Source organism: Acinonyx jubatus, chromosome E3 (genome assembly GCF_027475565.1).
Source record: "Acinonyx jubatus isolate Ajub_Pintada_27869175 chromosome E3, VMU_Ajub_asm_v1.0, whole genome shotgun sequence".
Taxonomy (NCBI): domain Eukaryota; kingdom Metazoa; phylum Chordata; class Mammalia; order Carnivora; family Felidae; genus Acinonyx; species Acinonyx jubatus.
Genome location: NC_069398.1, coordinates 32,284,073 through 32,305,020, shown reverse-complemented (window position 1 = coordinate 32,305,020; position 20,948 = coordinate 32,284,073). Strand labels below are relative to the sequence as shown.

The 20,948-nt window shown below is 59.7% G+C and overlaps 1 protein-coding gene across 6 annotated transcripts in view; it reads right to left on the bottom strand.

The window, feature by feature from the left end:
- TNRC18 (trinucleotide repeat containing 18) overlaps positions 1 to 20,948 on the bottom strand; it is an 86,240-nt gene that overhangs the window by 31,579 nt on the left and 33,713 nt on the right. For 4 of the 6 annotated variants that reach the window (XM_053213310.1, XM_053213314.1, XM_053213316.1 and 1 more), the window contains 9 exons: positions 20,637 to 20,827; positions 18,987 to 19,416; positions 16,764 to 17,762; positions 11,777 to 11,952; positions 11,110 to 11,246; positions 10,740 to 10,868; positions 8,910 to 9,081; positions 7,154 to 7,514; positions 3,745 to 4,020 (listed from right to left, as the gene is read on the bottom strand). In XM_053213310.1, the coding sequence (XP_053069285.1) occupies positions 3,745 to 4,020; positions 7,154 to 7,514; positions 8,910 to 9,081; positions 10,740 to 10,868; positions 11,110 to 11,246; positions 11,777 to 11,952; positions 16,764 to 17,762; positions 18,987 to 19,416; positions 20,637 to 20,827 (2,871 nt within the window). The remainder of the gene's footprint in view (positions 1 to 3,744; positions 4,021 to 7,153; positions 7,515 to 8,909; positions 9,082 to 10,739; positions 10,869 to 11,109; positions 11,247 to 11,776; positions 11,953 to 16,763; positions 17,763 to 18,986; positions 19,417 to 20,636; positions 20,828 to 20,948) is intronic. The other 2 variants (XM_053213311.1, XM_053213312.1) reach the window with 2 other exon arrangements.

The window sequence follows — 20,948 nt, the reverse complement described above, 5'->3', positions numbered from 1 at the left end:
GAAAGGCAGTGCTCCCTGCACATGAACCAAGCCCTCCAAGAGACTGTAGGCAGGTAACGAGCTTGCTTCCGACCTTCCCCAAGAGACAGCCTAACACCACAAGGGCAGGCAGGCACGAGAGCATCAGAAGCCAACTGCCCACGAGATGCCCAAGGGACATCTGCCCAAGGGTGGGGTCTGCCCAGACTGCTGGGAGTGTGAAGGTGGCTCTGGGGGCTGCTGACCAAGGGCAGGGCCAGGCGAGGCTGCAGGTGCCCCTCTGCAGCAGGAAGGGGGAAGGGAAATACGGAGGTGGCCCAGATCCCCCCTACTCTACCTTGGGAAGCACCTGGGCTCAGGGGATGGAGAGGGACAGAGACAGCTGGCGAAGTCCACGTTCTCGCACCACGCCCCAAGCCACCTGCCTGCTTGCGTGCAACTAACAGCCCAAAGTGGTGGCCCTGGGTGTGCCAATGGAGGCAGGGGTTCTGTCTAACCCTTTACCGAGGGAGCCTCGGTCTGTGCCGAGCGACCCCTCGGTGAGGAAGGTGGAGATGAGCTCAAGGAATCCCTGAAGGGAGTTGAGAAAGGCAGGAGGCAGAGACAGAGGTTTGTTAGGAGGAGGAGGAGGGGGAGGAGGGAGAAAGGAGGAGGAGGGGGAGGAGGAGGAGGGGGAGGAGGAGGAGCGGGAGGAGGAGACCCGGCCCCCCCGGAGCAATGGATGAAGCAGGATGGAGGCCAGCGGGGCAAGCAGGCAGGCAGTGCGCACTTGCGGTCCATTCACATTGCAGACATCACATGGTTCTGTCTCCGCCCCAGCGGGCCCCAGCGGCAAAGCAGGCTAAGTGTAGGCAGACTTTCGACAGCGCCTGGGTCCCCCACAGCGGGCCTCCCTGGGGTGGGCCAATTTGAGCAGGGTGGCGGGCGGGGGGCTGGCTGGGGTGGGGGCACGGGGTCAGACGTGTGGCCGGTTTTCCCTTGTAGAGAAGGCCTCCCCTGGCTGCTCAGGTGTGGAGACTCCAGAACTCTCTCCCATCCAGGAGTCCCCCATCGGCAACGTCCGGTGGGGGAGGGCTGGCTCTGGGTTTCCGGATGCCCGGGATGTCTATGTTGGACACCAGTCAGCCAGCAGCGGCCCAATCCCAGCACCCTGAGACGGGAGAGTGCTTGGAAGGGAAAAGTCAAAACCAGGGCGTGCTTCCCCCAAAGCGGAGACACAGATGATGTTGGTCTCCCGAGACGCTCCCCACCTCCGGCTGCTGGGAGCGTGACAAGCCCCCACTGGCTGTTTCCCATGGTGGCCGGTCTACTCAGGCTGGGGTCTGCGGGGCAGGGGGAGTAGAGGGGGTCTCCGGACCAAGAAAGCCTTTCTAGAGCTGTCCACACCTGAGGTCACAGGGCTTGCCAAGGGCAGAGGGTAGAAAAAGTCCCAACAAAGAAGCCCAAGGAAATAGAGAAAAACTTCTTTTTACAAAAAGAAACAAAAAACACCACCAACAAAAATCTCTTGGCTCAGTACAGTGGGGTTGTCTGTTGTTAACTTGGTTCGGTTTCCAAAACCCGATTGATAAATGCCAAAGCAATCCGCTGCTGCCATAGCCGATGGGGGCAAACCCCGAGGAGGGGGGGTGCAGAGGGGACACAAAGAAAAGGGTTTTGCCTACCTACGGAGCAACGAGCCAGGCTCGCACCCAAGCTCAGTGACCCGCTGCGCCGTCTGCCCTACTCCCAGCCTTCGCTTTGCGTCCAGAGTGCAGCGTGAGAGCAAATGCAAGAGACCAAAACAGACATTCAAAGCATCATGGGTAGGGATCAAGGGTGAAGGTATGGTCAAGCTGCTGGGAGGAGAGAGCAGACACTAGAAAGCCAAGCAGTCAGGTGTTTTAGTACCGGATGTCAGAAGTCCCTATTACCCAAATATTCCTGTCAAGACCTCACCAGCTGGTGTGCGCAGCAAGGCCCCTCCCCTCCCCCTATCTGGGCTCTCTCCACGGCTGCATCCGGCCTGGTCTGAGGGCCCCTGGCTCCCTCTGCCCACTCTGGGCCAATGGCCCCTTGCGAAGAGATCGGATCGGGAAGGGCTACCTGCTTCTCTACAGGATCTGAGCTGGGGCAGGAGAGCTTAAAAACATGGAAGCAGGAACTTTGGCTTTAAAGGGGAGGAGCCCGGGGAGGAAAGGAAAGGGTCAGGGAAGGAGGGAGAATGATGAACCAGCCAGACTGGTCTGCAGAGGCCAGGGCTGAGGGAGACCCGGCAAAGGAGGCAAAGGAGGCTGGCTGATAGGTTAGTGGCCTCCCCCCGAGGCCCAGACTGAGGGCAGCAGCACAGCAGAGTCCCAAGGGCACCTGGCCCCCTGCTGTGCCGTCTCCTGGTCACCCAAAACGGATGTGGGCCAATCAGGACGAGGGGCGTGGGCAGGGAGAAGGCGGACCAGGAACGAAATCAGGGTAGAGTCCAGCCCCAGGGCCCAAGCCAGTTCCCGTCCAGGTTGGCCTCTACGTGTCTGGGCCTCACTCAGGGAGCGTGGGGTCCGGGCTCTGGGAATCCCTGAAGGGAGGGTCCACCCTGAAGCAAATGCTAAAGTAGGGTGAGGAAACACTTAGGGATCCTCTGGCTCCCCCGCCGCCCCTGGGACGCACCTAACCCGGGCAAAGTCAGAGCCAGGGTGTTCGCAGGGGTCACTGAACCCCACCCTCTCTTCACAAGTGAGGCGAGTGAGGTTCCCCGGGCTGGGCCGGGGTGCCAGCAGACCAGGCCTGTGGGCTCCTAGGCCAGTGCTCTCGCCGAAGCCTGTGCCCCGCCGCTCAACACGACAATGAGGCCCACGCTTTCACATCTCACAACAAAACTCAGGGCAGCAAATGGTCTTGACCCTGCACTGCCTACATGCCCTTTAAAACAGAAATATGTGTTAGGAAACGAGTGTTCGTATTTTTAAACCGCTGTTACGCAGGAACAGAGCTTTAAGAAAATAAAAAAACAAACAAGCAGCTAAAAAAAATAAAAATTAAAAAAAGGAAGAAAGATGAAGCTGGAGGTGAACGCAGCTGACTTTCGATCTGAAGAATGAAACGCATGCCAAGAGCTACCGGGGACATCTGAACAATAGAAAAGAGCAGCAGACTGCACACCCCAGCTCTGCCCCTTGGTGGGGGGGGGGGGAGGGGCGGGGGGGAGGGGAAGGAGGGACAAAATGGGGGGAGCAGCAACCTAACGGTCTAGTAAGGACACAGCAAGAGAGACAAGGCACACGGGTTTAGTTAAAAATGAACTCGGTATGTTTAATAAAGCTTGGTATTACCAAAATCGCGGTACAAACATCAAGTCACACGCCCACACGACAGAATTCCATTTACAAAATGTCCCTCGGAGGCCTCCTCCGGGTCCGCGCCCGAGAGCGCCCAACCCAGGCCTGCGGTCTAGGGGGCAGAGGAGGCGAGGAGGAGGGCAGAGGGGGAGAATGGACAAGGGTGGAGACTAAAAACAGTCCATATAAGAGCTCAAAAAGAGCCAGGCCGTGGCGTTATCACAATGATACAGGTACAGGTAAGAACAAAAATAAAGACTCAGGCGGATACAGCAGGCTACGCTGCCAAGAACCAAGACGGCCGCCCTTCCCGAGGCGTCCCAGACGGGCCACCTCTGCCCGCCATCTCCTGCCATCTCCTGCGTGCTCGCTCGCTCGCGCTCGCTCTCTCGCGCTCTCTCTCACTCACTCTCTCGCTAGGAAACACGGAAGGTATTTTGTGTTTGGAGCTAGTAACCTTGGTCAAACGAGTCCTCCGAGGAATCGCTGAAGGAGGATCGGGCCTCGACCTCTCGAAGCAGCAAACAAAAGGGCTGCTTCCTGCCGGCGGCCGGCTTGGGTTTGAGAGTCCGGGCGGCCGCCAGGCCCCGCTCACTCAGCTTGGGGCCCCCGGCCGGCTTGCCGTTCTTTGCCACCATGCCACACAGGATGGAGGACGTCAGTTTGGAGCTGGACGGGCCTTGGGCAGACCACTCGTCCTTCAGGAATCCTTCGTCTTCCTCTGAGTCCGTATCTGCAGTCAAAGTAGTTTTTGACACAGTAAGTCATGGGGTGCTGGGCGGGGAAGGGCTGGCGTCTCTCGCTACCAGCGGTTTCGAGAAGGCCCTGGCGCGTGCTAGGGCAGAGAGGTCCAAATGCCCACTGGCTGCGGAACAAGCCGTGCCCCACCTCCTGGACCTCTCGCCTCTCGCCCGGGAGGCCTCCAAGCCGCAGGCATCACAGAGCTTGTCCTGTCCGGGCTGGCCGCTGCCGGCCCCGCCCACCAGACAGCCACTTCTGCCAAGGCCTTTCCGGGCCCTGGGGGGGAGGCAGGAGCCCCACACTCGTGAGGGTCTCGCCCGTGGTCATGGAGGTCACTGCACCCAGCACGTGGGGACATGGGGAGGGACAAGGCCCAAGAAAGGAAGGGCCCCGGTAAAGCTCTTCTCCCCCAGAATACCCGTTTGCCCCGGCACAGGGTGGCACAGGCAGGCTCACGACGACAATCACGCACGCGCACCCCAACTCCCCGCCCAGCAGTATCCCAAAGGCGCGTCGAGATGGGCCATCGTGAAAGCGGTTGCGCCAAGGAAACTGGCAAATGACGGGACAACTCAAGGCTTCCCCCCAACTTTTTCCTATCGAAGGGCCGGGCTGCCAGCACACTGCTGCTGGCTTCCCTGTCTCTGGCCTCACCGTGCAGGTGAGGACAGGGTTTCCAAGCTCTCCCGGGAGAGGATCCCCCAGCTTTGCGGGGGGGGGGGGGGGGTGCCACGGTCAAGCAGGCACAGCTCTGGCCCCTTCCAAGCCCATCCCAAGCAAGAATTCATTGAAAGAAATGGCTCTGCAGCCAGAAACTATAACCTCTTGATCTGATAAAATCCACTCGGAACAAGAGGAACACTAACAGAGACACAGCTCTGGCAGCACCTGCCACCTGCAAGTCCACGAGAAAACTATACGCGGCGGGTGCTGGAGGCGAGGGGGACGCAGTGTCCGCTGGCTGCCTCCTCCTCTACCTGGGCTTTCCACGTCAAGACCCCAACGGCAGGATGGCCTCCAAACTCCAGGCAGAGCTAGGACAAAGACAAGCCCCACCAGGCCCCTGCCCATCATTCCCAAGGCCGCATCCCAGGCCAGAGCCACTCGTGGGTGACGACAACCGAATCGGCTTCCCACCAGGCATGTCCCCGACCCCTACAACGCAAGAGTTGTAAAACCCCAAAGCGAGAAAGAGAAGAACGTTCTGTTCTCTCCTCCCAGCCATCCCTGTGCTAGAAAACACTCTTGTCCTCTTTGTGACCGTGTACTCTCGCTTACCTAGAACCGCGGAAAAGCCAACATAAAAAATACAAACGAGGGCCCTCTCCAGATCCAGCCGCGTATCAGAGCCAGCATCTAGTTGGAGTCAGACCTTTAAACCTGTATGTTGCAACGTTTACTCACTTCTCACCTGGACGATGGAATTTAGGCACAGACCCAACAGCTAGACTAACAATCTGAACATCGCTTTGTGCACACACACACGTGCGCACAGCAGACTCACTGGCTCAGAGCACGCCAAACATCTCAGCGGCTGAACCGATCTCTGGTCTCTAAATGTACCCCAGCCACCTAGAAGTGGGAAGGTACAGGACTCTTACCTGGCAACCAGCCAGGCGACACCCAGCGGCCACTCACCCTTGAAACGTAAGAGCCACAGCAATGCTCCCCACTCCCTCCATCGTTCTAAAACCAGCAGAGATACAAACAGCAGAGGAAAACCCTTCTTCCCTCTTCCTCCAGAGCTAGGAGTTTCTGGTATGAGCTCATGGTGGCCATGGGCCTGGGCACTCTTGCTCGGATCATACCCATTACGACCGGAGGGCCATCAAAGCTATCGCAATCAAGCATGTCCTGGGCACATAAGCCACAAAGGCGCTGTTTACTTCACACACGTCTCTGCTTCAGCCCTAGAGACCCTTCAGCCCACAGCAACCAAAACCACGAACATTAAAACATACACACACGTATGCACACGCATGCGCGCGCGTCAAGCTCTTCACCGACGTGAACTCGCTTAAAGTTCAGGACAGCCATGGGAAGCAGACGATGATAACCCCATGTCCACAAAACTTTATTTCCTTTCCTTAAGAAAACAAACTTTCTAATAACATTACAAGTGTCCGCTTTCTTGCACGTGACGTTCAACCGCTGCCCTCCGACACCTCATGTACCACGCAGAGTCAATCGAGAGCCTAGACGCACACAGCCAGGCAGTCGTCAAGGGGAAAAGCCGCCCACCCCAGTCGGAGCCTGGGGACTCCCAAAACAAACCCCGCGGACAACTGCCAGGAGCCACGAAGCCCCGCCTGGCTCTCCTGCGGCGGCCACACGCTTGGTGCGCATCGGTCCTGGGCACTAGGGGCTCGGCCCACACACGCACCACGCAGCGGCCCCGGGGCCCCTGGAGAGCCGGGCGGGCGGGCCCAAGGCCCAAGGCCCACAGCCCAGGTAAGGAACTCCGATGCGGCAGGCTCCGGGCCAGTGCGAGACCGCTCAGCCCCTCCGCGGCTGCGCTCCCAGGCTCCACAGCTCCCGTCCTGGGAGCCGAGCCATCCGGGCCCCGCCAACTCCCCACCCCTGGCGGTCAACCTCGCCCGGCCTCGGCCTCCACCCTCGGGAACAACGCGGGGCAGCCACCTGGAGGACTGTCTTTGTCGAAAACAAAGCGAAACACGGCCCGCACAGCCCTCGGTGCGCCGACCAGCACGGCGCCCGCTCCACGGACACCGGACACCGTTCCTCTGAATCTCCGGCCCCAGGACAGAAAGCCGCCTGTGGGCAGGGGAGACGGACTCCTCTCTATGGTCGTCGCGAGCGACCGCTCTAGGCCCAGCGGCCGCCAACTCGGTGGCGCAAAGCCTCCCACACTGCCGGCTTCCCCGCGAACAAGCGGAGGGCCGGTACACGAGGGCAGGCGGACTTCCGCTCCCACCCGCCAATCACGGGCGCCCGCCAATCACAGGCACTTCTGCTTTAGGCACCCACCCCCCCCCCCACCCCACGCACGCACTTCCGGCCTGGAGCCCGCGCAAAAGCAGGAGTCGTTCGAGCGCCCACGAGATGCGGAGAGAGGAGACTGAGGAGAGGAAATGCCCCGAGGCGGCGCGGCGTCCGCTACTTACTGTAGGAGTAGCTGCTCACTTCCGAGGCGAACGGGGAGTGGGCCGACTTGGGCTGGCCTCTGGCCTTGAAGCCCACCTCCATCTTCCTGGCTTTGGCGGCCCTTTTGTGTTTACCTTCTCTGGAGGCTTTGAGAGACAGGCTGAGGCCTTTGGCCAGCGCCTTCCGGTCCTTGCCCAGCAGGCTGTCATAGGGCGTCAAGTACCTGCCGCAGCCCCCGCTCGCTTTGGACTTCCCTCCAGAACTGTCCGAGAACTTGAAGGGCGACTTCAACTTGTCCTGCTTCGTGAGGGAGAGGGCCTTGTCCAGCTTGCTTGCCAGCTGCTCCTGGTCACTGGCCATCTTCTTCTTTTTAATCTTTAGCTGGAGAGGGAAGTTGGGGAGTCACGGGTTAAGACGTTTGGCAAAACAGGATCGTGTGTTTCGGTGCCCAGGCTGTGCCGAAGCTGGGCTCCGGTCCTTTCCTCCTGCCTCTGTGGCCTCTAGCAAGCTGCTCACCCCCTCTTAGCCTCAATTCTTCTGCTCTGTAAATCGGCGATAATTATGTATGGGCATCTTGGGGGTTTTTCTGAAGATGAACAAGATCAGGCCCACAAAGCTTTTATCACAGAGCTGTTACTGCGGTTACGGTTCTCAAGAACACTGGCATTTCCACTGGCTTTGCCTGGCGCTGTCTGGTGCCTCCTAGGGAAGCCCTTCAAGCAGGCAGCACAGCCCATGAGCAGAAGGCAGCTGGATTAGGTCAGAGGCATGGAACCGAGATGGAAAACCCAGGTCATACCATGGATTCCCACCTAAAGCAGCCCATCCAACTAAATGGGCCTAGCCGACAAGAGAACGCCCTACGAGCGTGCCCTGGATGCCCGAAGCAGAAAGCGCGACTCAAGATTTCACAGATTAAATTCCTGGTTCCAAGTCTGCTGTAGTCACTCATTGTCAAAGGGAAATGTGCAGTTTCAAAGCCGTTAATGCCCCTCGTTTGAACGTTTTGTCTCTGTTTTTCTTGAATCAGGTAATCTATTGTAAGGCGGGGGATAGTTGGGATAGGGCCATTTAAACAACAAAAGTATCCTTCACAATTTGTGAATAAAGGATGCTGATCTACAAACTGGCTCTATTCCCTCCTCCTGGATGCAATCCCCCTTATGTGTGTTATTTCGCTCTGATGGCCAAATCAACATACAGCCCCTTGCATGGGGCCTTATGGGGAAAGATGACAAGGTACATTAGTATTTAGAGACAAGGGCCTTAAGTGGCCGATTTCAATGCTCTGCAGAAATCAGAAAAATCAAGGAGCTGGCTCTCACCCCATTACCTCTGGAGAGTTCACAAGGAAATTACGATGGGATCAAGCCCCCTTGCTTCTGAGAACTACAGAATGGTGGAGCTGCTCGTTGAACAATTACACTGTTAAACAATAGTAACTGTGTTATCTGGTTAAGAACTTGCAATCTCTCTTCCTGGCTTCAGCAAAGGGTCACGGAGCATGCATGGGGGGTGGGGGGGAGTGGCTTTCCGTCTCCGCTCTACCTGAGGCTGCGCTACTCTGGTTAAGTCTCTGACCTCTGGGCCTGGATTTTCTCCTCTGTGCAATAAGGAAGACTAGAGGACAGCCCTTCTGGCACTAAGACAATCATTTCTACAGTGTCTGTGCAGCAGGTGGGGCCAACAGACCTGCAAAGGGAGCGTGAACTCTGGCACACCCTGCAGACCTTCTACTCTAAGATGGCAGCATCTCTGGAACACAGGGTTACTGACCTGACTCATGAAGTCCGACGAGGCTTCGTGCTCGTCCCAAGGCTGGTTCCTGCCCCTAGCTTTCCCTGTTCCAACCAGGGCATCGTGTTCCTCCTCAGGTCCCTTGTGTCTCTTCCTCATCCCTGCTCCAAGCTCGTACTCATCCGACGTCAGCAGGGGCTTGCTGCTCAGCCTGAAACCCAGATGCACTGCTGGTCAGCACGCTGGCCAGAAAAGACTCAAGGGTTGGGGGTCCGCCCTCACAGCCCTGAAGGGTGGGCTCTGGATGTCGAAGCACAGACAGTGATGGCAGAGTGACGAATCTGGGGAGACGGATCCTGTAAAACTATGGTGCTGGGATTCTATTTGTGAGTGGGGCAGAATGAGAGTTTAACCGGAAAGAAGAAACACTTCTCCAAGACAGTATCCTCTGCTGGCCTCTTTCTTGTGCTTCTTCACACATACACTCACACACACACCTTATCAAAACATGCCAAGAGTAAAGATCAGAAATGTCCAAGAAATCCCCCAGGATTGGAAGGGGAGTAAGAGCCACTGGCTGGTCTCCTGCACCCCTGGGATTCAGACAGTCGGGACACGGTCCTAGATTGAAGGCTTCTCTTGCCTACTTTAAACTAAACCCTCACAAGTAATAAAAGCAGCTAATTTTTACTTGGTGCTTACTATGTGTTCTGTTCCGGGTTAGCGTTTGATACTTTAGCCACAAAACAATGTTCCACATCCTGTTTTTACACGTGGGGAAACTGAGGCTCCAAAAAGCTAACACCCAGCCCAAGGTCACAACAAACACTGGATGGAGCTGGGACTCACAGGTAGGAAGAGACGCCCACCTCCAGAGGCCGTGCTCCTAACCAGTGGCTGTGTGCTGGCGGCCCAGCCCCTGTGGTTTCGGGAACTGCTTCCCTACCCTCCTTTGGCTGGTTTTAGGGGATTTCTTCCTCTTTCCATCCTCTCCTCAAACAGGAACATCCAAGGAGGACAAATCCAAGTCGTGGGGACGCTTGGGGTGATCTGACAAGCCCTGTGGCCGATCCACTGCCTCTCCTGCGCCTTTTAGGGGCACCCTGTGGCCCCTCTGCTTCCTCAAGCCAAGCACCAGGCCACCGACTGTCTGCCCTGCTCCGACGTCCCAGGCTGGGGCACACTCCAACCCCGCTCTTTTGATGGGCCTCATTCAGCTCCTGCTACTCCATGACACCCAGGGAAGACCGCAGCATCATTCCTGCCCACGCTCAGCCTGGAGGAAGAGCTCTCATCCCAGCCACCATTCAAGAAAACCTCCAGAGACGCCACGCGTCGCTCCTGCTGCCGCTCAAGGAGTGTGCAAAGGAGCGGCCCCGGGTCACAGGCTCGGGCACGACAAGCCAACAGGTCAGGCCAGGAGGACAAGAGTGACGCTGTCAGTCACGGAGGGAAGTAAGTGACAGCACAAGTCAGAACCCGTCCCAGGGGGCTGGAAGCTCAGCGGATCCCTCTGCAGGGAGGAAGTGTACCGAGAAGAGCAGGAATTCGTCCCTAACCGTGGAGAAAGCAGGTGTGGCGGGAAGACGGGCGAGGCACTTAGCTCATGGCACAGAAACCTCTCTCACTGGGGTCACCTGCCCACTCAGTGCCAGGTGGATGAGTCTGCCTGTCCGTTCCGCCACTCGCCCGGCTCGCCCTCCTGGCCCGGGCGGCGGGCACCGTGCTCCCTGAGAGCTACCAAACCAGGTGGGTCGGAGCCCGAGGGACTCGAGGTCCCCGGTGCCCAGACGCAGGCCCTGCGTGGGCCTGTGCTCCTCCCCTCCGAGCTCTGTGCCAGTTCCCGACCCACCGAGGGGCCAGCCTTACTTTCCGCTACTGTTGCGGCTCTTCCCTCTCTTGCGGGGGGGCGACAGGGTGCTCAGGGCGTGGGTCCGTTTCCTCGGCCTGCCAGGGCCTCTGCGTGCCAAGCTTCTATGGGGTTCCTCGCGCCTGTCCCTTAAAAAGAATCACACGCTCGGCTGTGAACCTGGGGGGTGGGGGGGGGGGGCGCGGAGAAGGACATACGATGCACACACGTCACTCGGGTCCACACACACCTCTAATGGCCTACCACAGCCAACCTACTGAGCGCCAGCGCCTACGAGAGCCCAACCAGGGCGCCGCCTGCCGCGGCCTTGTCGCCCGGCCGGCCGGGGCCGCGGGGTATGGCTGGGGTGCGGCCGGGGTGCACACTCACTCGGAGTCGCGGCGTCTCTGCAGCTTCACCAGCTCTCGCTGCTTCTCCTTGTACCGCCGCTGGACCTCAGCCAACCGCATCCGGAAGTCCAGCTCCATGGCATCCATGCTTTCCAAGGAGGACTTCATGGCATACATCTGCGGGGAGAGCGGGGTAAGGATGCCAATGCCCACCGGCTCCCACCACCCGGCCAGGCATCCGCTCAGATGGGAGCGGCGAGGCCTGATGGTGACCGGGGCCCAGCTCACGCCTCACCTGCCACTTCACTAGCCCTGGCCGTGGGCAGAACGTGGGACGGGGACCAAAACTCAACTCTGCAGGGCCGCGTCAAGGCCGAAGCGGCCCGAGACAGCCGCTCCCAACAGTGTGGGCCATCGTGTTATCCATCGCTTACAGAGGCCCACAGGCACCAAGGGGCACAGCCAGGCCTGCTCTTCCTGACCCGTCAGGCGGTCACCCGTTATCACGTGGATAAACTGAGACCCAGAAAGGAGATACGGCTTGCCCAGGACCGCACGGCAAGTCAGCGGTGGAACCTGCACTCAGATCAAGCCCTTTCAACTCCAAAGTCAGCCATGTCCCCAGCAAGATGGAGTCTCTGGGGGACCCATCTCTGCTCCCACCCCACGGGCCACAGGCAGGCAAAGACAGGCCCGGGACACCTCACCCGCTCCTCCTTCTTCTGCATCCAGCTATACTTCTTGTTGGGGTTCAGCTCCCGCGGAAGCCGCAGGTTCTTGAGCGGGTCCACGAAGGGACTGTCCAGCACCTCCTTCAGCATGTGGCTGCTGGCCGCCAGCAGGCTCTCCAGCGAGGGCCGCACCACCGGGCCCCGCTCTGCACCTGCACATAGGAGGCAGGTGAGCCCACGCCTCTGTGCCCGCCCCGCCGTGCTCCCTGGGGGCAGCCCACCCCACTCAGACCCCAAACAGGGAGAAGAACGAGCCCAGGACCAGCTCAGGGCCTGCCCGAGGCCACATGGCCCCCACGATGCTGACGGGACCCCGGCCTTGCCGAGAGCCAAGAAATGGTGCTAAGTGAAGAGAACAGGCAAAAAAGCCGGGGCACACGGCACGGCTCTGTTCCAAACGTCCACTGCCGCACAGAGAAAATGGCCACGGGCGGCCAAGCACCCACAGAGGTGCGTTCTGGGCTGTGCCTCTTTCTGCTCATCAGTCCTTTAAACTTTCCACAGGGAATATGCATGGTTTTCATATTCAGGAAGAAAAGGGCCCAAATTAAGTTTCATAAACTGCAAAAGCAGTAGGAGAACACAAAAAAGACAAACCAAGCAGAAAGGTGCGAAGAAACGAAAACCTTCCCCGCCCCAGCACAAAGCTGGCCCCGCCACCAGAGGCACCACTCTCGACATTCTGGTAGAGGGCTCCAAAAATACCGACCCCCACTCGAACACACGCAACGTCCGTGGGCATCCTTCGTAAATATGGGAACAGCATCAACGCATACATACGGTATCACACCTTTTTCCACCTACCCTTCTTTTCACGGTAGCGCATGACGGCAATCTACCACATGTCATTAGCTTGGACCTTATGAGTTATAACTGCCATTTCTACAGGTCAGCAACTTTTATGTGGCCAAACCCAGTAACAACTGCCTAGAGTTCTCTTGCATTGCTCAGTTTTAATTAATCTAAGTAATCCCCCATTAAACGGCATTTCTTTTTTGTTTGTTTGTTTTGGGGGGGGGTGGGTAGTGGAGGCATAGGCACACAGCAAGGACACGTGTTTCAGGAAAATTCCTCTCTGTGATCAACACGATTAAGGTATGTGCATTTATCTAATAAATATTCCCACTACCCTTCAGAAAGGGCACGCCACCCATCTCCCCTCCAGTCTCTCCCAGAGTAACAGTTTTCTTTTTTAATTGGCGTTGTCTTTGTGATCTAACATGTGATCAGTTTTTATGAATGTTCCACACATGCCTGAGAAAAAAAAATATTTAAACAAAATTTTTTTTAGCGTTTATTAATTTTCGAGAGAGAAGGATGGAGCGTGAGCAGGGGGGTGCGTAGAGAAAAGGGACACAGGATCCGAAGCAGGCTTCCGGCTCCGAGATGTCAACAAAGGGCCCGACGCGGGGCTCGAACTCCCAAACCTCGAGATCACGATCTGAGCTGAAGTCGGATGCTTAACCGACCGAGCCACCCAGGCGCCCTCAAAGCATATTCTTTACTACCGACGCATGTGGTTCCATAACACAGACATCACTGATGGTCTCGCACAGATCAGGGCTTCTCGACCTTGGCGCTACGCACGCACGTTTTGGTCAGCTCATCCTCTGCGATGGGGGCAGCCATCCTGGGCCTGCGCCGTAGGAGGTTCAACAGCATCCCCTGCCTTTCCCCACTAGATGTCAGCAGTACTCCCCCAAGCTGCGACAACCAACCGGGTCACTGCCAGTTGAGAAACCGCGGTTTTGCTCTTACAGGCACGGAGGCTGCACGGCAGTGAACCCCATCAGCTCACGAGGGCCCACCCCGAGGTGACGCCTCTGCACCAGACCACCCCTCAAGGTCGTCCGAACCGGAAGATTCTCAGTGGTTGGGTAAGGCAGGAGAGCACCGCTCCATCACAGAGGAGGGGACCGAGGTGCAGCTTCTGTCACCTCCTTCACCTTCCAAACCAGTCTGGCTGAGGCTCTCACAACTGAGGCCAGGGAGCCTGGTGACTCTAGGCCATCTGCTACGGGATGTATCGTGCCCCACCCCCCCCCCCCCCGGCCCACGCCATCCACACATTTAAGTTCTGACCCTAGTATTTCAGAAAGTGATCTTATCTGCAGTCTCTACAGAGGACACCAAGTTAAAGTGACCAGATGAGCCCTAATCCAGTAGGACTATTTCTCTATAGAGAGGGGAAAGCTGGAGACAAGCACGGAGGCAACCGGGCGAGGACACGGGGAGAAGACGGCGTCCACGCGCCAGGAAAGAGGCCTCAGCAGGACCCAGCCCTGCCCACACAGTGGTCTAGAACATCCAGACGCCCCCCAGTCTGTGGTACTTGTGACAGAAGGCCTGGCTGACACACAGCCTCGTGGCTGTACCAATGCAGGGGTGACCTGTGGGCCGTGGGAAGCTCGATGGGCGACCAGGGGCCTCTTCGGCGTTCCATCGGCAGCTGCCTGCTGGGTAGAGAAGAGGGCCGCCAGCCTCTCCCTCACCCTTGCTACGTACACACCCCTGCACACCGGCACCTCCAAGTGTGCTTTCCAGCCCAGGGTCACAGATCCAGCCACGGGCCACACCTCCAATGCAGAAACCAGCTGTGGGTCCCAAAACCTCCTCCCGCTGCTTCCTGCAAAGTCTGCCCTTCCAGCGGCTCAGGCTACAAACCTCGGAGTCGCTCTTACACCAGCTCGGAGCTGGCAAAGCCCTCTGGCTGCTCCACCTTAACTTCTACCCAGAATCCTCTTGCTCCTCACCTCTACCCACCACCCCAGGGCCTGGGCCTTCCTGCATCCCCCCTTGCCTCTGCGTCAAGTGTCTACACAGCCCCCCAAAATGACACTATTTAAGTCCGATCCTATCACTAACTCCAAGCCCTCCTCCAGTGGGTGCCCAGGGCCCCATGCCCGCCTCCTCCCACCAACCCCCTGGTGGCCACCACTCTCCTCCTCCCACTCCACCCCAGCCCCAGCCTCCTTGCTCTGGTTCCAACGTGCTACACGTACTGTTGACCTCAGGGCCTTTGCAGGTGCTGTTCCATCAGCAAATCCCCCAGAAGAGTTCCTCCCTGGCCTTCCTTGGGTCACTTCACCCAGAAGCGCCTCCCTCTGTAAGAGACCACCCTTCCCTCCTCCATCCTGTCCCCCTCCCAGTGTCTCCACCTGCCACCTATCACCACCTGACAGGGCCAAGGGCTATGCTCTGTGGCCCTCACGGAAAACCCACCAACTGTTGGTAGGATCAAGAGGGGGTTTGTCGCTTTCCAAAAAATAATTTTTTGTACCAAACTATTTAAATGAGTGAAAAGAAGGAACTGGAGAACAAGAACCAAACAACAGACAGCTGTGGGGTGTGGGGGAGTGGGCATCACTTGTCCAAGCTTCCGGGGGACCATGTGACCATGGCAATAAAAAAGCTTTGAAAATGTGATTTTGTTCGGTCCCAGCAATTCCACCCCTGAGAATATACCCCCAGGAATATCAGCGGTGGGGACAAAGATTTGTCACATTAGTTACAACAATAAAACAAAACCAAAGGCAAACTCAAATGCCTAACAACCTAGGGCCAGCTAAGGCATTGAAGGCTGGGGCCTCCACTAGGTGGAAAACTCGACTGTCCCCTAAGAAAACATTTAAAGACCCAGAGCTTTGGGGTGCCTAGGTGGCTCAGTGGTCAAGCATCCAACTTGGGCTCAGGTCATCATCTTAAAGTTTGTGAGTCCGAGCCCCACGATGGGCAGCACAGAGCCTGCTTGGGATTCTCTCTCTCCCCGTGTCTGTCTCTCCTCCCCTTCTCACGCACCGTCTCTCTCAAAACAAATTTTAAAAAAAAGAAGAAAATAAAGACACATAGCTATAGAAAATATTTAATAAAAAATATGCTAAGTGAAGAGAGCAGCTTACACGGCATTGTTTACAAAATGATCTTAATTTTAGAAGCGTATGTGTGTAGAAAAAGTTCTAGAAAAAATGCACCAAAACACTGGCAACGCTATTATTATCTCTCTGACAGCTGTCGCCTGGGCCCCTCCCTCCTCTGTGCTGATTCTGGGCCGAGCGTGGGGTGGCAAGGCTTGCCTGGCCCACGGCTCCTCCTGTACACATTTCTTGGAGCGCCCTGAGTTTCTGTGTTGAACACCCGTGTTTTTTGTGCCCAGCCCAGAAGTCGCTGCCCTTCTGCTGAAGCACCCATTCCCTGCAGCCCGGTGGGGACGGCCCCATGGTGGGGGGGGGGGGGGGGGGAGGGGGGAGTTGGGGAGGATGCACAATCAGCCCGTTGCAACCCATCTCCCAGCCCAGAGAGTTTGCTTCTGCACAAAGCATGAACCCCCAGGGAGCTAACGAGAATGAATCAAATATCTTTGCCGGAGCCACCAGGAAAGAGGTGGCCTCTTTTGGGAGTCTGCTGAATTGGGCAGGCCCGTGGGCCTGCGAGAAGTATTGGGTGACCCCCAAGAGGACAGTGGGCCTGCCGTGAATGAGGACAACAGACAGAAAAGTGGAGCAGGCGGAGAGGGAGAGACGGGGAAGGGGTACACAGGACAAGAAACTCCCGATGACGGAGTGCCCAGATCCAACCATACCTGAAACTTATTACCTAATTACCGCTGTACCTGGCTGCCGAGAGCCCATCGATTTCCCTCCCCTTTTTCTAAGCCAGTTCAAATGAGCCTTTCTGTCCCCCGCAACCCAAAGAATCATGCTAATACAAAACGCGGCACTGACAGAACCAGGAGAAACTTCACAGAGAAGCCCGCAGACCGAGCGCGCAGCAACACAAACGCACGTGAACGCTACTAACCTGTAAACGGCGGAGATGACAAATTCTGCCCCGTGTATTTCTGCCTCAACTTTTCAAAAATGGGTACGGGTACACCCCATCCTGGGGACTTTCAAAATGTTTAAATCCTTAGGAAAATTAAAACCACCAAAAATGCCATAGAAACCGACCGCCCATGGCGACTCACCTCCCACGTCCTGGCTCCTCTTCTCCAGCTCCAGCCCAGCGATCTCGCTCAGCAGGGTGATGCCGTGCAGGAAACTCTGCTCCAGGACCAGGCTCTGCGCCGCCTCCAGCTTCTCCAGGGCCTGGGCTCCGGCGCCCGGGGAGGGCAGAGGCCTGGCCTGGGGCAGCTCAGCAGCCGCCGCCAGGGCATTCATGCCAGCCAGCGGGTCCTCCGGGCCAGGCAGAAACTGGTCGGAGCCTTCCTCCTCCAGGAAGCAGGTGCCGCCGGGCACAGGCGCGGCCTCCCGGGCCTCCAGACTCAGGGGCTCTCCGTCCCCGGGGGGCACGTCACAGTCTGCCAACTCCAGGCCGGGCCGGGGCTCGCTCGGGGGCGCCTGGGCTAGGCCTTCCTCGGGCACCGCCTCAACCACGGGCACAGCCATGGGCACGTCGACGGGCACCTCCACCGGCTCCTCCTTGGCCTCCACCAGCGTCTCCGGCGTCAGTCGCGCCCCCAGGTCCGGGGCAGCCACGCACGATTCCGTCCGGCCGGGTGAGTCGACCCGCGCTTCGGCCCCCTCCGCGAAGTCCGGGCACCCGGGGGCCTCCGCGACCCCCTGCCCGCCGGCGCTCAGGGCCTGGGCCTCCAGCAGGCCGCCTCCACAGCCGGCCGCAGGGCTCGGGGCCGTCAGCGCTTCCTCGGCGGGCAGCGCCAGAGGCGACTCCAGCGAGGGCAGCTCGGCAGGACCCTCGTCCATGTCCTCCACCTCCGCCTTCACCTCCCGCTCTGCCAGCGCCTCTCCGTCCGGGCCCTCCCGCAGCGGCTCCGGGATCTTGGAGGGGGACAGGCGGATGGGCTTGTCTTCAGGCGAGAGCGCCAGGCGCTCGGGCCCGTCGGCCGGGAGCGGCACGTCGGGGGCCAGGCCGTCGGCGTCGGCCGCCGCCGTGGGCTGCAGCAGGAACGGGTAGGGCCTCCCGTAGTGCGGCGGCAGGGCCTGAAACGGGTACCTGGGGGGGAGATCTGCCAAAGACACGGACAGTCAGCGGAGGCCCCTTCACCCGTCGCGTCTGACATCCCCCGTGTCCCCCGTCAACACCCACCCACCAGCCGGGACGGAGCCCCGTGGCCACCCTCTGCACCCGGCGGTCCTACACCAGGCGGCATCGGAGGACCCCTGCTGCCTTTCCGCACATCCAGGCCACAGAGACACAAGTCAGCCGCCACCCCGTCCCGAGGGGGCCTCAGGACTCAACGGCAGAAACCACGGTCGGCTCTTTCATTCTCTGGCCCCCAACGCCCCTGCGCCCGGCACAAGGCTGGCCCAGAAGCAAATGCTCCGTAGGCCACCAATGGTCTTGACCCGGCGGGGCCTCCTTTGGCCTCCGTTCCCGCCTCACCCCATTCAAGGGGAGTCGGGGCAGCCCAACTGTTCGAAAATAACGGCAACACGGTGCTGCCCTCCACGTTTCTACTCTGAACCCCCGCCCCCGAGTGTAGCCGCCCAAGAGCAGGGTGGCACGTGGCCAGATGTTTGCGGTGCTCCTGCGCAAGCTCCGGGCGCTCCACGGGAGCCAGACCAGGGGGAAGACGGGTGCCTGGAGCAGCCCCCGGGGCCAGGCTTAGTGCCGGCCTTTAGCACGGCATCGAATCTCCCCAGAGAGGAGCAGTCACTGGCCCCAAGATTCTGCTGGTAGCACAATCTGAATCGGAACTCAAATCCTCCCGAGGACGCTCTCACACTCTTTAAGAGCCGCCGGGGCAGAGGAACGCCATTAAGGCCACCTGCTGCACATCCCCCCTGGCGCAGGGCAGGGGATGAGCACCTGTGGCCGAAGCACACGGCAGAGGGTGGGGTCGGGGTCCAGAAAGGGCGCAATCATCGTGACAACCCTGCACGTGCCATGTGCCAGGAACGCTCCTTTACCGTTCTCGATTGGGTTTGGTTAACCCTCAGAACGAGTCCTTCTGAAGGAGATTCTAACGTCACGCCCATTTCCCTGACTTTACTACCGAGGTGGGGCTGGAGAGAGGCTGTGTCCAACCCACGCACTCATGCATCCACTCCAGAGCCTGGCGGCAGGCCCAGTACGCAGCCGGTGCCCCGCAGAGACAGAGGAAGGAAGGGCTGGGGAACCGGACGGTCAACGAACTGGCGGCGCTCGGTTCGACCAGAGCCAGACCCGACTCCGGTCTGAGCGACACGTGCCCCCCACCCCCACCCCAGGGTCTCAGCCACACTCCTACCCGAGAACAAGGCCTGGAAGGGGCTGGGGGCTTCCTTCTCCAACTCCAAGTCCTTCTTCTCCACGACATTCTCGGGTGCCTCCTCCTTGCGGGTGACACCGGGAGTGGGCGGCGGGGAGGCGGGCGGTGGGCTGCTGGGGTGGGAGCTGGGCGTGGCGGGGTAGGCGTAGGTGGGCGCCTTGGACACATCCTCCAGCTTCTGGATGACCTTGGCCTTCAGGGCAGCCACAGGGGAAGCGCGGGGAGATGGCGGCGGGCTCACGGCCTTGCCGTAGGTGCCCGTGGGGCCGGCGGCCAGGCCGGGGGGCTTCCGGGGCAGCAGCCCAGGGCCCGGGGTGGCCAGGCCGGCCTTGCCTGCAGCCTCCAGGCTCCGCTTGCTCACCTTCTCCTCCATCTCCACCCGATGCTCCTGGGCCTTCAGCCGCTCCTGCTGGGGAGGGGGCCGGCAGGCAGAGTGAGCACAGCAGGAGCCATCGCCGGGCACTTGCCCAGGCCCTGGGGTCGCCTCAAGCAGGGCCCAGCATGCAGGCTGCCCGCCCTCCCAGCCTGCTACGGACATTCCGTCATGGCTCACATGTAACAAGCACAGCATTCCTCGTGGAACCCCAGACGGGGCTGGGCGGGGCGGGGGAAGGCTGTCTGGGGGGCCACCGGGGCTGGCGGGGGCCTCCAGTCCAGACTCTGGCCCCACCGGGAGCCTCAGTTGGCACAAGGGGGACAGGGCAGAGGCATGAGGCTCCTGACGATGAAGGAGGCGCCCCACTCCCCACACTCATATGGCTTTAGGATAGCTATCTTCACGGAGATAGGGTGGGGGTCTCTTCCTACATTTCACGGCTTTCGAGGAAATGGCAGGGAGCTGCTCGAGAAGACCCAGTGCTCGCTGGGGGGCAAGGAGCCAGGGGGACCAGGCGGTCAGCACATAGAACACGCTGGCACCAGCTACACCCACGATTATCGAATCTCACTGAACGATCCCGAGGACATAGGATCACCGGCATCGCCACTTTCCTAAGGAGGAGATCTGAGGCCCAGAGACGTGAAGTCACTGGCCCAAGGGCACAGAGCCAGGCACGCCAGAGCTAAGGGTCCAACCCAGGCCCCGTCTGCTGCACAAGCCACCACTGTGGCCGCTGCGCGAAGGGAAAGCAACGAGGCAGGGAGGACAGACATCCCGGAGCACCTGCAAGTAGGCAGGAGCGCCGTTGGCTCCAGGGAGCCCACCCACACGGGGAACCAGCCCCTCGTGGCTCCTCCCGCACGGGACGAGTTAACGTGGGTGTTAGAGGCCAGCCCTGGCCCGGCCCAGCTGCTCGAGGAGGAGGTCAGGCCGGGCTTAGGAATCCGCAGGAGGCCCCGGGACCTCCTCAGCAGCCAACGCAAACTTGCCCAGTCCAGCAGGCTGCCTCTCCTGCCTCGGTTTCCCCGTTGCTCCCTGCACCCTGCCCCCGCACGGCTCCGCACACCTCTGGGCCTCGCCCGCGGTCAACTCCTCCGGGTCCGGGGGCAGACGCCCGCTCCCCCCTCCGGGCGGCCCTCCCTGACCACCAGCCCCCGCCATCCTTCGTCTCTGCCTGCGGACCCGTCTGCCTCTCCCTCTGCGGGGGGCTCGGAGGGTCATCCCTCGTCCCCCACCCACCAGCAACTCACCACCAGCTGGGCGCTCCTCTGCAGCTCCAGGGCCTGGGCGGCCTGCTGCTGTAGGTACAGGAGCTCGTGCTGCCGCAGGAGGCGCTGCTGAGAGAAGAGCTGTAGCTGCTGGGCGTGGTGCAGGGCGCCGCGGCCCGGCGGGTACAGGGCGGCCCAGAGGGGGGGCGCCGCGGCCCGCTCCATCAGCTCCGCTGGGGACAGGGCGGACAGTGAGGCCGTGCCGCCGCCCCCCTCTACACAGGGGGAGGCTGAGGCTCCCGGCAGCGGAGCCTCTGTACCCCCTTCCCTGTCCCCGGCCCAGGGGACACGGGC